This window comes from Ranitomeya imitator, chromosome 5 (assembly GCF_032444005.1).
Source record: "Ranitomeya imitator isolate aRanImi1 chromosome 5, aRanImi1.pri, whole genome shotgun sequence".
In the NCBI taxonomy this organism is placed as follows: Eukaryota; Metazoa; Chordata; class Amphibia; order Anura; family Dendrobatidae; genus Ranitomeya; species Ranitomeya imitator.
Genome location: NC_091286.1, coordinates 55,853,088 through 55,868,717, shown reverse-complemented (window position 1 = coordinate 55,868,717; position 15,630 = coordinate 55,853,088). Strand labels below are relative to the sequence as shown.

The 15,630-nt window shown below is 39.5% G+C and overlaps 1 protein-coding gene across 7 annotated transcripts in view; it reads right to left on the bottom strand.

Annotated features, from left to right (window-relative positions):
- Positions 1 to 15,630, bottom strand: part of EHBP1 (EH domain binding protein 1) — a 473,001-nt gene that overhangs the window by 236,816 nt on the left and 220,555 nt on the right. For all 7 annotated transcript variants that reach the window (XM_069768694.1, XM_069768687.1, XM_069768690.1 and 4 more), the window contains 2 exons: positions 12,092 to 12,270; positions 11,452 to 11,500 (listed from right to left, as the gene is read on the bottom strand). In XM_069768694.1, the coding sequence (XP_069624795.1) occupies positions 11,452 to 11,500; positions 12,092 to 12,270 (228 nt within the window). The remainder of the gene's footprint in view (positions 1 to 11,451; positions 11,501 to 12,091; positions 12,271 to 15,630) is intronic.

The window sequence follows — 15,630 nt, the reverse complement described above, 5'->3', positions numbered from 1 at the left end:
GTATGCACCAGACTTCTGCACAACACAACGGATGGTCCCAACACCATTTATAAGGCAAGAAATCCCACTTATTAAACCTGACAGGGCACACCTGTGAAGTGAAAACCATTCCCGGTGACTACCTCTTGAAGCTCATCAAGAGAATGCCAAGAGTGTGCAAAGCAGTCATCAAAGCAAAAGGTGGCTACTTTGAAGAACCTAGAGTATAAGACATAAGTTCAGTTGTTTCACAGTTTTTTGTTACGTATATAATTCCACATGTGTTAATTCATAGTTTTGATGCCTTCAGTATGAATTTACAATTTTCATAGTTATGAAAATACAGAAAAATCTTTAAATGAGAAGGTGTGTCCAAACTTTTTGTCTGTACTGTGTATGTATATATATATATATATATATATATATATATATATATATATATATATATATATATATATATATACATATGCTTTTTAAGAAGCTCTAATGCAACAAATTCCTTAATAGCTAGTGAAAAGTGTAGTCCTAAAGTGGAGTGTACTTCACAGAAGATGACAATATAATTAGGGCCTCTCAGCTTCTATTTGTCTATGCCCAAATTGCTAGTAGAGTCCCCAGTGTATTACCACGAAGGTTATCAGGGAACAACTATGTAGAGGAGGAAAGAAATCTGCAGGAAGCAAGTAGCATACTCCATGTTGCTGTCATGCTTGGCTCTGTGGGGTGATGACAGGACATACAACTGCACAATAACAGAGGCTAATTACATTTTAGATTCCAGGAATGGTATACCACTAGTGAAAGGATGTAAACCAAGACAGCAATGGCCAGATTGTGTTTCCTCTTGTTTGCCCCCAAATCCCCTGATCCGAATGACTACCGCAGTCTTCTGCCTACCTACAGAGCTGCAAAATACGATCCCTTTAAAAATGTTTGTAGTGGCAAAAAAAAGCTTCTTTTATAGTGTACAATCAGGGATACAGCATATTAGGCTTTCCTGTCCATTGAGAAGTTCTAAACAGAGAAAGTATAACATCTCAACAATGGTTCCTTATACAGCTGCCATTGCCAGAGGTGATTTGGTTTGGCTGCCTCTCTATCTGGGCTCCGAACTGAAGGTAAAGTGTTAATCGATGGTGAACAGTCCCTGGACAGTTCTTATAAGGCACTGTGTAAGCGAGTATAATATATATGGATATTTTTGTCCATAAAAGAAATAAATAAGAGAACATTTCAGCAAGTTTTAACCCTTTAAAAAAAAACTGGCTACGTAATAAAAAGTTGCTAAAAAAGCTAAATAAAATGTAGCTTTTATTTCTTAAGTTTTGTTTCTCCTCTCCATTGCAAGATATTGTCTTCTGAACTTTAGAGAGCCCAATATATTAACTTGTCCTTTAACCATGGGTGCGTTTCCAGAGAATCTTGTCTGGGGGGAGTTTACTTCTTCCCATCTGTAAAACATTGCTTAATCATAAGAAGGCAGCGTTCAGGGGAAAAATATCAAATGCTCCCAGAAGAGGTCCTAGGTATCAGGGAATGATGACTCCATTCCAGAGATAGATTTTATGTAAGACTCTTCCAGCTCAATCATCTTCTTCATTGCTTGCACACTGCAGCTCTCCTCTGCCTGTGCTGTAATGTTATTGATAATGTAATGGGATGACAGTGCCAGGAGACTAGAGCTGCAGTGTGCGAGCAGCAGTTCTCGCATACAACACTCCGAATTTATCCCAGGTATCGAGGCATCATTCCCTAACATGCCGGTCAGATCTCCAGCATTGTAAGTGCTGACATTACATTGCACTATCCTCTTTTCCCAGCACTTGCTATTTCAGGTCAGGGTTAGACGTGATCAGTCTCGTCACACAATGCTGGAAAAGCCGGCTCAGTGGAAGTTTGCTCCTTCCCCCCCGTATGATGCTACCTTCTTATGATTGCGCCAACTTCATGAAGGAGGGGAAAAAAGTTAATGTCTCCAGAGAAGTTTCTGTGTTATCGCCCTGTGCCTTTTGGTGAAATTAGCATATTAGCATCCTAAAGTTTAGAATCATGCCTTCGCAGGGGAGAAGTAAAAAAAAAATAAAGCTATGTTTTACTCAGCTCTTAAGCCCCTTTATTATAAGGTAGATAAACCTTTGGGCTTTATTTAACAAAAGAGGCTAACAAAAATGGCCTTGTTGCCACAGTGCAGTTAAGATTTTTTACAGGGCAAGCTAAAAATGAAGCTGTGCTCTGAGTGAATAGGCAACATACCTTAAAGACTGTGGACTTGTGAATCCTTACAGCAAACGCTCTACGCGCTGTGAATTCTCCAGTGCCAGCCGATTTGCATACTTCTGGCCACATTCTGACTAGACTTTACTTGCTTTGAAATAGGCCACACACGTCTAGTCAGTGCGTGACCGCATGTATGCAAATTCCATACTTGCAGTCATACCCTTCTCCTCTCCCGGCCCCGGAGAATCCTTACAGCGCACAGTGCACGTGCTGCGAGGATTCACAAGACTACAGTCACACAGAGTGACTGCAGACTTGTAGCGTAAGACCAGAGAAACCCTGTAAAGGGTGGCTACACTGGTTCTTAGGAAATGGATTTTATAATATTAATACTATATATTACTATACACACACACTAACAACCCCTTACATATATCTTTTAGTAACAGACTTTGTAAATATTTCTGAAAAAAAATCTAAAATATGCCACAAATAAAAATTAACATAAAATCCAAAACATAAAATATAGTAAAAATATTTTAATTTTTATTAGCGTTTCCCCTCTCTCTATAGTTCTGTGAAGGGTTAATCAGGAGACTGGAAGTGCCAGAATATTAGTGGTCAGGGACAGGATTCATGACCTAGGCAGATGAAGCAAATGGCGCCAAGGGCGTGTGGGCCCTGGGAAATTACCCAGTGTCACTCCCCCAAACGCTGGCCCTGCTCAGAGGAAGGGAAGAAACCAAAATTGCAAAGAAGTGAATAAAGCCGCTGAAAAGGACGAAAATTGCACTAGATATTACTCAAGAGATGTATTTATCCTATAAAATTTCTGGGATAAGCTTTTTAAGAGCGGTTTCAGCTGTCCATAATAAAGAAGCATTTTAGCACGTGACCTGCAGTCCGGCCTCATTTAGTCCTAGGGTTTAGCAGAAGAACAGGAGATCGGTTATTGCTGTGTAAAATTAATTCTAAAAGTGGTCATCTAAAACGGTGCTCAACGTTATTCAGCTATAGATCAAAGAACGCAAAATTACCCCGCAATGATCTAATTGGGAGTAAAAACAGTTACTGTGAAAAAAAAGAGCTTGAATGGGTTTCGATGATTACGGTATATCAATCAAAAATATATAATGTGTAACTAGGTGGAGAATGTAAGTTGACACAGGGACATCCTTCGGCCATAATACATAAGGTTACACATATTCGTCAGATTGCTTTTATTTATGCAGACATTTTGTGCAACAAGCAAAAGGCGGCAGAAAAAGTGACATCTTGGAACCGCATCAAAGACTATTTATAATTATAGTTTGGCTGAAACTTTTACTTATACCCTCAGGGACAATTTCTTTAATTGCTAATACTACCTATATTTTGGGAAAAGACAGGAAATGTGATCGTTCTCAAATACTGCTTCGTTATCACACATTAGACTATTTCAATTTGTTTTTTGATCTAGTGAATTGGATTGGTCAATAAACGAAGACTCAGCAGAAGGAGATGCCGAGAGGGTGTACTGACAATCGTAAGGCAGGAGATTCCCCGAAACTCTTTACATGATGGAATAGTCAAAACCCTTGTTAAGGTATAAACACATCACAGGTTTTTTTTTTCCCCACACGGGTTCACTTTGAAACTAGTCTGAAAAAGTATTAACTAAGCACTCAAAAGAAGGAATATAATACGGTAATTTCTACGTAGAGACGACTCGCTGTTCTTATTTTCAGGGTTTTGAGTGTCTTTTAACCAATATAGACTTCCAAAGATGTCAAGGGGTTAAAAGAAGCGTTGGACCATTCTTCATTCTGCTCTGAGGACACTCTGTCCTCTACAATACAATTCTCAGAAGATGGGTAGGCTGAAAAGATGCCTGGAAGATGCTCAGTCGTCTTTTTAGAGGGTTTCCAGCATTTTTGCTTCATTGATGAATAGAGTAAAAACAAAATAAATAGAGTTTTGAAAACACTGTTTACAAAGGTGCCCTAAACCTTTTGTGAAATGCTAAAAAAAACAAAAACAAAAAAACCAAACAAACAAAACACAATTCTGTGTCCAAAGATGCACTAAAAAAAAACACTTCAGGGTTAAACACGCCAAAAAAAAGGAAGAAGTCTCTTCCTCTTGAAAACGATTTGTTTGGAAAACATGTGTACACATACCCTAGTGTTCCCCAATTCCAGTCATCAAAAGCACCGACGGATCATGTTTTCAGGATTTGCCTAGTATTGCCCAGATAATGGAATTATCACCTGGACAATACTAAAGGTACCGTCACATTTAACAACGCTGCAGCGATATAGACAACGAGCCGATCGCTGCAGCGTCGCTGTTTAGGTCGCTGTAGAGACGTCAAACACCGGCAACAGCTGAACGATGCAGGAGCGATCCAGTGACGTACTTATCGTTCTCGCTGGTTGTTCGCTCCATGAAAAACCATTGCAGGCATCGTTGCTTTTGCTGTCAAACATGACGAATCACGCCGACCTGACGACCAAATAAAGTTCTGGACTTCTAGCTCCGACCAGCGATGGCACAGCGGGATCCTGATCGCTGCTGCGTGTCAAACACAATGAGATCGCTGTCCAGGACGCTGCAACGTCACGGATTGTTGTCATTCTCGTTGGAAATTTGCTCACAGTGTGAAGGTACCTTAAGGAAATCCTGAAAACATCATCTATTGGTGGCTCTTGAGGACTGGAGTTGGGGAACACTATCCTAAAAAGTGTGCGGCCCCTGCAGCATGAGCTGTGCACTTCAGAGCAGTGTTTTGACCAGTTTGTTGGATTCTTAGATCCCAGACCCCCACCGATCAATAGCATATGGCAGCCAACATAATATAGATTTGTATTCGTTTTGCTTGCAAATAAAGCCCCATTAATTCCGAAGCTCTTTCCAGACATTATCATCACGGTTCCCATAGGGGCTCACAATCTAATTCCCTATCAGTATGTCTTTGGAGTGTGGAAGGAAACTGGAGAACCCGGAGGAAACCCACAGAAACATGGGGAGAACATACAAACCCCTTCCAGATGTTCTTGGTGGGATTTGAACCCAGGACTCCAGTGCTGCAAAATTATAAGGCTTTAGTGCAGAAGCTTAACAGGCCACATTGTAAAATGGCTCCGGATATTTTTTATAAAGCTTGTTTTATCAGACATTTTACACATGGATTTAGTAGCAAAGTAACTAAGCAAAAAACTGAATTTTCCAGTGTAAGGCAGAAAATTGGCATTAATATCAGTATTACATGAAGGGCATTTCTAGTATGGTTCATGTCTGCCAGAATGGAAGCCACTCTTCCAAAATGTCTCTCTGGTCCTGGTCTCACAGGGAGGAAATATTGATTATTAATGCTCTCCCTTGTATCTAAATAAATGCTTTTTCTTGGACACATAAAACGTAATAGCTTTGAAGATTCAATGAATGTGTGTATTTTGCACTTTACATGGACAATGTAGGGAAGCACATGTTAACCAGTATGCAAAAATGCATTGTAACAAATAAAAACAAAAATTGCATTTTGTGCAAATGTAACCAAGAACAATTAAGCAGTTTTTTTTTTTTTTATCAAAGAGCTAAATCATCAGCGAGTAACTGCAAAATATACAAGTGCGAGGCTGGGTGTCAGGTGCTTTCCTTACAGTCAGGCTGGTGCAGCTACAATACCCAACGCTGCCAATGAATAAACATTTCTTCCACCTATTATCATATTAATTGGAGTCTCACATAAATGTTCTCAGTTGTCTGGAGCAATTTAAATTGTCTGCAAAAATAATAACTGCACGTGTGTGTTACATTTGTGCTACGTTAATGAACATTAAAGGGAACCTGTCACCCCGTTTTTTGAGATTGAGATATAAATACTGTTAAATAGGGCCTGCGCTGTGCGTTACTATAGTTATGCAAACTCGGCTTTGGGAAAATGGCCGCCGCGATCTCTTCTGCGCACGCGCGGCATCCCGCGGCCATTTTCCTGAAGCCCCGTGCAGCAGAGCACTACATCTGCGCACGCGCGGCCCCAGGAAGATGGCCGCCCGCACCGATGAAAGGAATGACAGCGCAGATCGCGCGCTGTGTCTTCACGTGGGCACAGGGAATCCGGACCTTGGACATGCGCACACCACTACGCCACCAACGGAAACCTGGGGAAGAAAAGAACGCTGTGAACACGCCCACCTGACCAGACCAGCCTGATTGACAGGCGAAAACGCCGACTTTGGTAATGTATTTCTCGGCATACATGGGGAATCAGGGTACACTACATACACCATAGTAACGCACAGCACAGGCCCTATTTAACAGTATTTATAGCTCAATCTCAAAAAACGGGGTGACAGGTTCCCTTTAAGCGCTCTCTAATATATACAGTATGTATATTCTCTAATATATATATATTCTCTACATACATATACAGTCATGGCCAAAAGTATTGACACCCCTGCAATTCTGTCAGATAATACTCAGTTTATTCCTGAACATGATTGCAATCACAAATTCTTTGTTATTATTATCTTCATTTAATTTGTCTTAAATGAAAAAAACACAAAAGCGAATGAAGCAAAAAGCAAAACATTGATCATTTCACACAAAACTCCAAAAATGGGCCAGACAAAAGTATTGGCACCCTCAGCCTAATACTTGGTTGCACAACCTTTAGCCAAAATAACTGCGATCAACCGCTTCCGGTAACCATCAATGAGTTTCTTACAATGCTCTGCTGGAATTTTAGACCATTCTTCTTTGGCAAACTGCTCCAGGTCCCTGATATTTGAAGGGTGCCTTCTCCAAACTGCCATTTTTAGATCTCTCCACAGGTGTTCTATGGGATTCAGGTCTGGACTCATTGCTGGCCACCTTAGAAGTCTCCAGTGCTTTCTCTCAAACCATTTTCTAGTGCTTTTGAAGTGTGTTTTGGGTCATTGTCCTGCTGGAAGACCCATGACCTCTGAGGGAGACCCAGCTTTCTCACACTGGGCCCTACATTATGCTGCAAAACTTGTTGGTAGTCTTCAGACTTCATAAGGCCATGCACACGGTCAAGCAGACCAGTGCCAGAGGCAGCAAAGCAACCCCAAAACATGAGGGAACCTCCGCCATGTTTGACTGTAGGGACCATGTTCTTTTCTTTGAATGCCTCTTTTTTTCTCCTGTAAACTCTATGTTGATGCCTTTGCCCAAAAAGCTCTACTTTTGTCTCATCTGACCAGAGAACATTCTTCCAAAACGTTTTAGGCTTTTTCAGGTAAGTTTTGGCAAACTCCAGCCTGGCTTTTTTATGTCTCAGAGTAAGAAGTGGGGTCTTCCTGGGTCTCCTACCATACAGTCCCTTTTCATTCAGATGTCGACGGATAGTACGGGTTGACACTGCTGTACCCTCGGACTACAGGGCAGCTTGAACTTGTTTGGATGTTAGTCTAGGTTCTTTATCCAACATCCGCACAATCTTGCGTTGAAATCTCTTGTCAATTTTTCTTTTCCGTCCACATCTAGGGAGGTTAGCCACAGTGCCATGGGATTTAAACTTCTTGATGACACTGCGCACGGTAGACACAGGAACATTCAGGTCTTTGGAGATGGACTTGTAGCCTTGAGATTGCTCATGCTTCCTCACAATTTGGTTTCTCAAGTCCTCAGACAGTTCTTTGGTCTTCTTTCTTTTCTCCATGCTCAATGTGGTACACACAAGGACACAGGACAGAGGTTGAGTCAACTTTAATCCATGTCAACTGGCTGCAAGTGTGATTTAGTTATTGCCAACACCTATTGGGTGCCACAGGTAAGTTACAGGTGCTGTTAATTACACAAATTAGGGAAGCATCACATGATTTTTCGAACGGTGCCAATACTTTTGTCCACCCCCTTTTTTATGTTTGGTGTGGAATTATATCCAATTTGGCTTTAGGACAATTCTTTTTGTGTTTTTTCATTTAAGTCAAATTAAATGAAGATAATAATACCAAAGAATTTGTGATTGCAATCATTTTCAGGAAGAAACTGAATATTATCTGATAGAATTGCAGGGGTGTTAATACTTTTTGCCATGACTGTATATACACATATATATATATACATATATATACACATGTACAGTGCAAAAGTTTGGACACACCTTCTCATTTAAAGATTTTTCTGTATTTTCATGACTATGAAAATTGTACATTCACACTGAAGGCATCAAAACTATGAATTAACACATGTGGAATTATATACTTAACAAAAAAGCGTGAAACAACTGAAATTATGTATTATATTCTAGGTTCTTCAAAGTAGCCACCTTTTGCTTTGATGACTGCTTTGCACACTCTTGGCATTCTCTTGATGAGCTTCAAGAGGTAGTCACCAGCAATGGTCTTCCAACAATCTAGAAGGAGTTCCCAGAGTTCCCAGAGATGCTTAGCACTTGTTGGCCCTTTTGCCTTCACTCTGCGGTCCAGCTCACCCCAAACCATCTAGATTGGGTTCAGATCTGGTGACTGTGAAGCCCAGGTCATCTGGGTCAAATAGCTCTTACACAGCCTGGAGATGTGTTTGGGGTCACTGTCCTGTTGAAACATAAATGATGATCCAACTAAACGCAAACCGGATGGAATAGCATGCCCCAACAGTGTCACCAGCAAAGCACCCCCACACCATCACACCTCCTCCTCCATGCCTCACGGTGGGAACCAGGCATGTAGAGTCCATCCGTTCACCTTTTCTGCGTCGCACAAAGACATGGTGGTTGGAACCAAAGATCTCAAATTTGGACTCATCAGACCCAAGCACAGATTTCCACTGGTTTAATGTCCATTCCTTGTGTTCTTTAGCCCAAACAAGTCTCTTCTGCTTGTTGACTGTCCTTAGCAGTGGTTTCCTAGCAGCTATTTTACCATGAAGGCCTGCTGCACAAAGTCTCCTCTTAACAGTTGTTGTAGAGATGTGTCTGCTGCTAGAACTCTGTGTGGCATTGACCTGTTCTCTAATCTGAGCTGCTGTTAACCTGTGATTTCTGAGGCTGGTGACTCGGATAAACTTATCCTCAAAAGCAGAGGTGACTCTTGGTCTTCCTTTCCTAGGGTGGTCCTCATGTGAGCCAGTTTCTTTGTACAGCTTGATGGTTTTTGCCACTGCACTTGGGGACACTTTGAAAGTTTGCCCAATTTTTTGGACTGACTGACCTTCATTTCTTAAAGTAATGATGGCCACTCATTTTTCGTTACTTAGCTGTTTTTTTCTTGCCATAATACAAATTCTAACAGTCTATTCAGTAGGACTATCAGCTGTGTATCCACCAGAATTCTGCACAACACAACTGATGGTCCCAAACCCATTTATAAGGCAAGAAATCCCACTTATTAAACCTGACAGGGCACACCTGTGAATTGAGAACCATTCCCGGTGACTACCTCTTGAAGCTCATCAAGAGAATCCCAAGAGTGTGCAAAGCAGCCATCAAAGCAAAAGGTGACTACTTTGAAAAACCTAGAATATAAGACATAACAAAAAAATGTGAAACAACTTAAATTAAGTATATAATTCCACATGTGTTAATTCATAGTTTTGATGCCTTCAGTGTGAATGTACAATTTTCATAGTCATGGAAATACAGAAAAATCTTTAAATGAGAAGGTGTGTCCAAACTTTTGGTCTGTAATGTGTGCGTGCGTGATATACTGTATATATATATATATATATATATATACTGTATATATATATATATATATATATATATATATATATATATATATATATATATAGTATGTGGTCAGAAGTATTGCAGTTTCACATCACACCATCAGGAGCTTTGACGACATCCCATCCATGGGCATTAATACGGAATTGGCAACTTTGCAGCTATAAGTTTCCCCTCTCTCGGGAAGACTTCCTAGAAGTTTTTGGAGTATCTCTATGGGAATTTTTCTCGTTCATCCGAAGAGCTTTTGTGTGGTCAGATATTGATGTTGGAGGGGAGGGCTAGGCTCGCAATCTCTGTTCTATTTTATCCCGAAATGTGTTGGTTGGCATGGCGGTCAGTAATGTTCTTCCACCAAACTCCCCCAACCATGATTTTATGAACTTTACTTTGTGCACTTGGCAGACATGCAGAAACAGAAAAGGGTCTTCCTAAAACTTTATCCACAAAATTGGAAGCTATAATTGTCCTGGGATGCTGAAGTATTAAGATTTCCCTTTACCTGAACAAAAGAAGCTAGGCTAACCTGGGAAAAACAGCCCCGGAGCGTTATCCCTCCTCCATTAAACTTTACAGCTGAATCAATACAGTGAGGCAGGTAACGTTCATCTGGCATCTGCCCAACCAAGACTTGTAAATACGACTTCCAAAAAGAGAAGAGCGATTCGTCACTACAGAGTCTAGTTGAAAATTGCTTTCCCCTAACCCATCCAAAACTAGGCATTGTTGCATGTCATGAAACCCCAAGAGCAAAGTTTTTGTATCGGAGAGGTTTGGTCTCTGCAGTTATGGAGTCAGCAGAGCATTGGTGACTTTTACGCACTAAGCTCCTCAGGACTCAATGACCACCCCGGTCTCTAATATCACGTGGTCTCCACTTTGTGGCATAATTGCCGCGGTTCCTTCCACTTTCCATTAATAACACTCACAGTCTTTAAAGATTTAGGAGGGAAGAAGCATCAAGACTTACACTGGTGACTCTACTATAGGACCGCGCTTTTATCAATGAGATCCTTATAACGAGCCGTTCTGTCACAAATGTTAGTAAAGCAGATGGCATGGTGAGGGGCCGCGAGTGTCAAATTTTCCTTAGGGTTATTTCAGACGTCCATGATCTTCGGTCCCATCTTGGACAGGAATGATTGGACTGACTTGCCCATATCCTGAACCAAGCATGACCGCCTCATAGAAATATGAGGCTGTAATGCTCAGTTTGGGAGACGTGCGCTGCCTTCCAAGATGGTACCGATGATCATGGATTTCTTACTGAAAAGACGTCCTGCATTTCCGTTTACGCAGGTCTGCCGCCTGCGTGTTTTTTTTTTTAGAGAGCCCTGAGGCGATGTTCACACATGCATCGGAGGCTCCATTTGGAACCTGTATGGCAGGATCTGTCATATTTGCCAGATAGTGAAGCACGTAGCACTATATTTTATGATATATGATGAACACGGGATCAATTTTTTTTTGTGTCAACACTTTATTTCATTTTTTTGTAAAACCTTTTTTTTTTAATTAATCGTGTTTTTAAATGAAATAAAACCATTCCAATTTGAGCAAAGTTTTCATCTTTCAGCTCTTACCTTTTTGTTGTTTTCTTTAATATCTTGAGGATTGAGGGACTTGTAGTCACTGAAGGAGAAAATGGCAAAGTCGGTACAAACAAAATTTGATATTTAAAAAAAAATCAGTATATTTTTTTTAAACAAGTTTCATCTAAAAAATAAATAAATAAAAAGTCATAGAATAAAATCGTATGGCAAGGAGTAATTTTTCAGCAATTCAATCAACAAAACTAATAGTGTGGAAAATTAAAACGGACAAAAATATATTAATAAACAATATGAATATGGCTGTTTTCAGCGCCTACAGCTTTTTGTCTAAAATAGGCGGCAAGGGCCAGGGACGAGCTTTGACAGCCAAATTTGCCATGTGGTAATCCCTTGTCGTCAGTGTTCAAAGAGCTACGGGCTTATTTCTCTCATCTCATTTCAACACGAACAAAATTTTTAATAGCATCTTGAGGTCAGTAGTTTCTATAGGATTAAGGCAAAGGAACATCATAAATGAGATGGCAGCTTAAAATGAATGGGGAACATTGATAGTCAAAAGGTACATGATATTAACCCCCTGCAAATCGGCATTCCTCATTCCCTAGGAGAACATAGTATAGGTATGTTGGCATTTCCTTTCAAAGTGGATTTTATAGGTCTCCATACTTACATCAAGTCCGGTCTAAAGTAGTTTAATATTGCACAAAACGCCAGACCATTCCTCCAGGAGGTGGTGAAGTTCGTTATTTTTACTCCTCTATAGGACTTTGTTACTTCCTTGCACCATGCGAGCAGTGACTGGCTGGCATTGGGTTGTCTCCCGAGGGTTGGACTTGGTAATGGACTTGGCTGCAAAGATAAAAAAAAATAAATAAATGCTTGGATGCGTTAGTGAAAATACATTATGCAAGAAAAAAAAAAAGCTTTAGTAGAAAATGTTGTCTGGTGCTCAGTTTTGCGTGGTACTGTACTCAGTCCTACTCACTTAGGGCTCAGCCGTAATACAAGTCACAACCAAATGAGAAGTGAGGGACTCTTTCTGGGAAAAAGTGGACAAGTGTCACAAGTGTTTTTTATTTTGCATGAATATATAGGCAGAAAACATTATGTGTACGTTATGTCCGTTTTTCATCCTTGATTGATTTGTTTTTAGTTGTGTTTTTTAGGGATTTGATTAAATGGGTAAAAAAAAATGCTGCAAAAATAGCTAAAAAGGTTGACATGCTGAAAATTTTGAAAAAGTATTGCGACTTTAAACAGGCAAGGAAAAAACGCAGAATGTGGGTGACATTTTGGAAATTCCATTCTTTAAGCTGGGACAGTAAACGTTGCGTTTTTTTGCGCACACAGAAGATAAAAAAAGCTGTGAATGCTCAATTTGTGAACACGCCCTTAGACGTCAACACAGAGAATAATAACCGAGCACTAAATTCCCGAGGCCCAATATTATTCCATATGTATAGTCGGGATATCAATTCATCAAAAATAATTTGGGCAAAAAATAAAAAAAATAAACCTACAATTTATTAACTTTGAATTATAATACCCAAATCAAAAGTCTCTTAACTTAGACTGAATAATAAATTAATCAACACCTTTTCAAGATGCTAATTATATATTAGCTCAATACTAAATGTCCAATTATAAATATGAATGTCCAATTACAGCATAATATGGATATACATATACTCTTAAGGAAAAAAAACAAGAATAAAGGAAGTGATACTCCTGAAATATAATGAACACCTACGCACAAATTGATGCACACCAAATGATAAAAAGTTAGAAAAAAATCAATACTTTTAATACAACATAATCCTTATAGAATTAAAAAATATATATAAAATATAAGGAAGTGTTAGTCTAGTAGAAAACAGTCAAACACTGGATCGAAAGTAATATTTGAACATGTGTACAGAAATAATGGATATGTAGTCCGGTAGCTATTAATTTCCTGCTGATAAAACACTGATTTTATTGAAACTACAACACACAGTGACACATCGCTGGAATCAGGCTCTCAGCCACTACATCATGATAGATTTACATTATGGTACTTAGCAAAAACCTGCAGACAGATTCCCTTTAAAGCATGAAAAAAAATTAAATCAGCATGCAATGGTTTTCTTCTATGCTAACACTTCCCTGTACACTCCCTGACAGAAGTTATGTCGCTTATTCATGTTATGTAAGTAAAAGCTTATAACCGGACGTTAAATTCATCCATTGGTTGTATAAATTATTCTTTTGAAAGCTGAAACCCTCCGAAATGTGGTTTAGGTAAAGAAAATAAATTGGCATCAATGCAGAAATATTCATCAGTTAATGGACACAGAATGGTCAGATTTTGGCAAGACAAAAGTTTTGTCGCCCACAGAAAGTAATGTGATATTCAAAAAAATAATTAACTTAAAATACAAACATATGTTGCATAACATTGGTGAATGAAGTTGTGGTGCTATTAGAGTCATATTTAATATTTTGTGTGACTTCCATGAGCTTGAAGGACTGCATCCATGTGGTTCAACAATGATTCATACAATTTATTAATGAAATCATCAGGAATAGCAAAGAATGCAGTCTAACATGCCTCCCAGAGTTCATCTAGATTATTTGGTTTTATCTTCCAAGCTTCCTCTTTCATCCTACCCCAACATGCTCAATTTATTATTATTATTATACATTTTTATAGCGCCATTTATTCCATGGCGCTTTACATGTGAATACGGGGCAAATATAGACAAATACATTAAACATGAGCAGATAACAAGGCACACGAGTACATAAGGAGGGAGGACCCTGCCCGTGAGGGCTCACAGTCTGCAGGGGGTGGGTGAGGATACACTAGGAGAGGGAAGAGCTGGCTCAATTAAATTTAATTCCTAATTTTACATACTATGTACACAGCGGGTGCTGGATACAACTCCCATCATTGTCACCTGTTTGCGCTGATCTCAGGGAGACCAGGAAACAATGTTGAGAGCTGTTTTCAGCACCCAGTGCCTGGGAACAGCGTGAACTGTACCACTTTTTCCCATCTGCCAGTATGTGTCACGCTGATGACACACGTGTGTGGGACTTTTTGAGGCCCGTGCTGCTGATAAACATAAGGACATGTCTGCAGGTTTTTCACAAAGACACATGGTCCATGTGAAAAACCCGACATGTGCACACCACCATTGAATACCATGGGTTTGCGTGTGTCCGATTTGCGGTCCTAATGGACCACATACGGACACGAAATAAGGACTTGTGAAGGGAGCCTTAGAAGGATGTTCAAGATCATTTGTTATATGAAAACTCCAATAAAATGGTTTAACGTTTACAAGTCCTTAGTTACACTGGAATAATATGTGTCTATGGGAAATAGATTTGAGCACATCACGAAATGATAAGAATACAACAATCTGATCCCACGTTTCTATGTACATGTTCATTGTCTTTGTATTGATAATGTGATATCTAATATTTGTGTATTTAACTTTGGAAAATAGTGCAGACTCTTAATATTTGTGCCAAAAATTATTAAACTGTATCAGCGAGGTTTAGAACGAACAAAGGGTGGGAGGAGGGGGGTTGTATGACAATGTATTTTAATGTTTATGTTGTATTCGGAAAAACTCAATAAAAATCCTATCTGATTAAAAAAAAAAGTTTACAAGTCATGGCATTCATAGATCATGTAACTAACAGGATTCTCAGAAGCACAAGATTTGTAAGGTAAAAAACAAACAAACAAAAAAACAGAATACATAGTAATACATGTTTGATCTATGGGAGAAAAGCCATACCTAGAGCATGCTGTGCTTTTGGTGAAAAAAGTGAGCATTGAATCTCGGTATATGTACATAGCTTCACTCACTGTGCGCATGCGATTGAAATAAAGTGCTAGTGATGCCCATTGCATCACTAACAACGCACTGGAGACAGCTTAGTTGCTAAAAATGACATGACAGTTTCCCTTTAAGTGAAGGACTACGAGTCGACAGGAAGAAAACCATAGAAGGAAGGTGAGGAAAACCGAATCATCATAGTTATTAATTAATGTTGGCCCCATGGCAACACTTTGTCCATTGTTGTCTGGATTCCATTTCTTGTCTGCATATTCGTAAATATAGAAAGTGGTTGCAATAGGGCGAGATTCACAAAATCTTCTCTAAAGTGTTTATCCCATCTTCATTGAAGGGTATAATTGAACAGCGCTTGTAA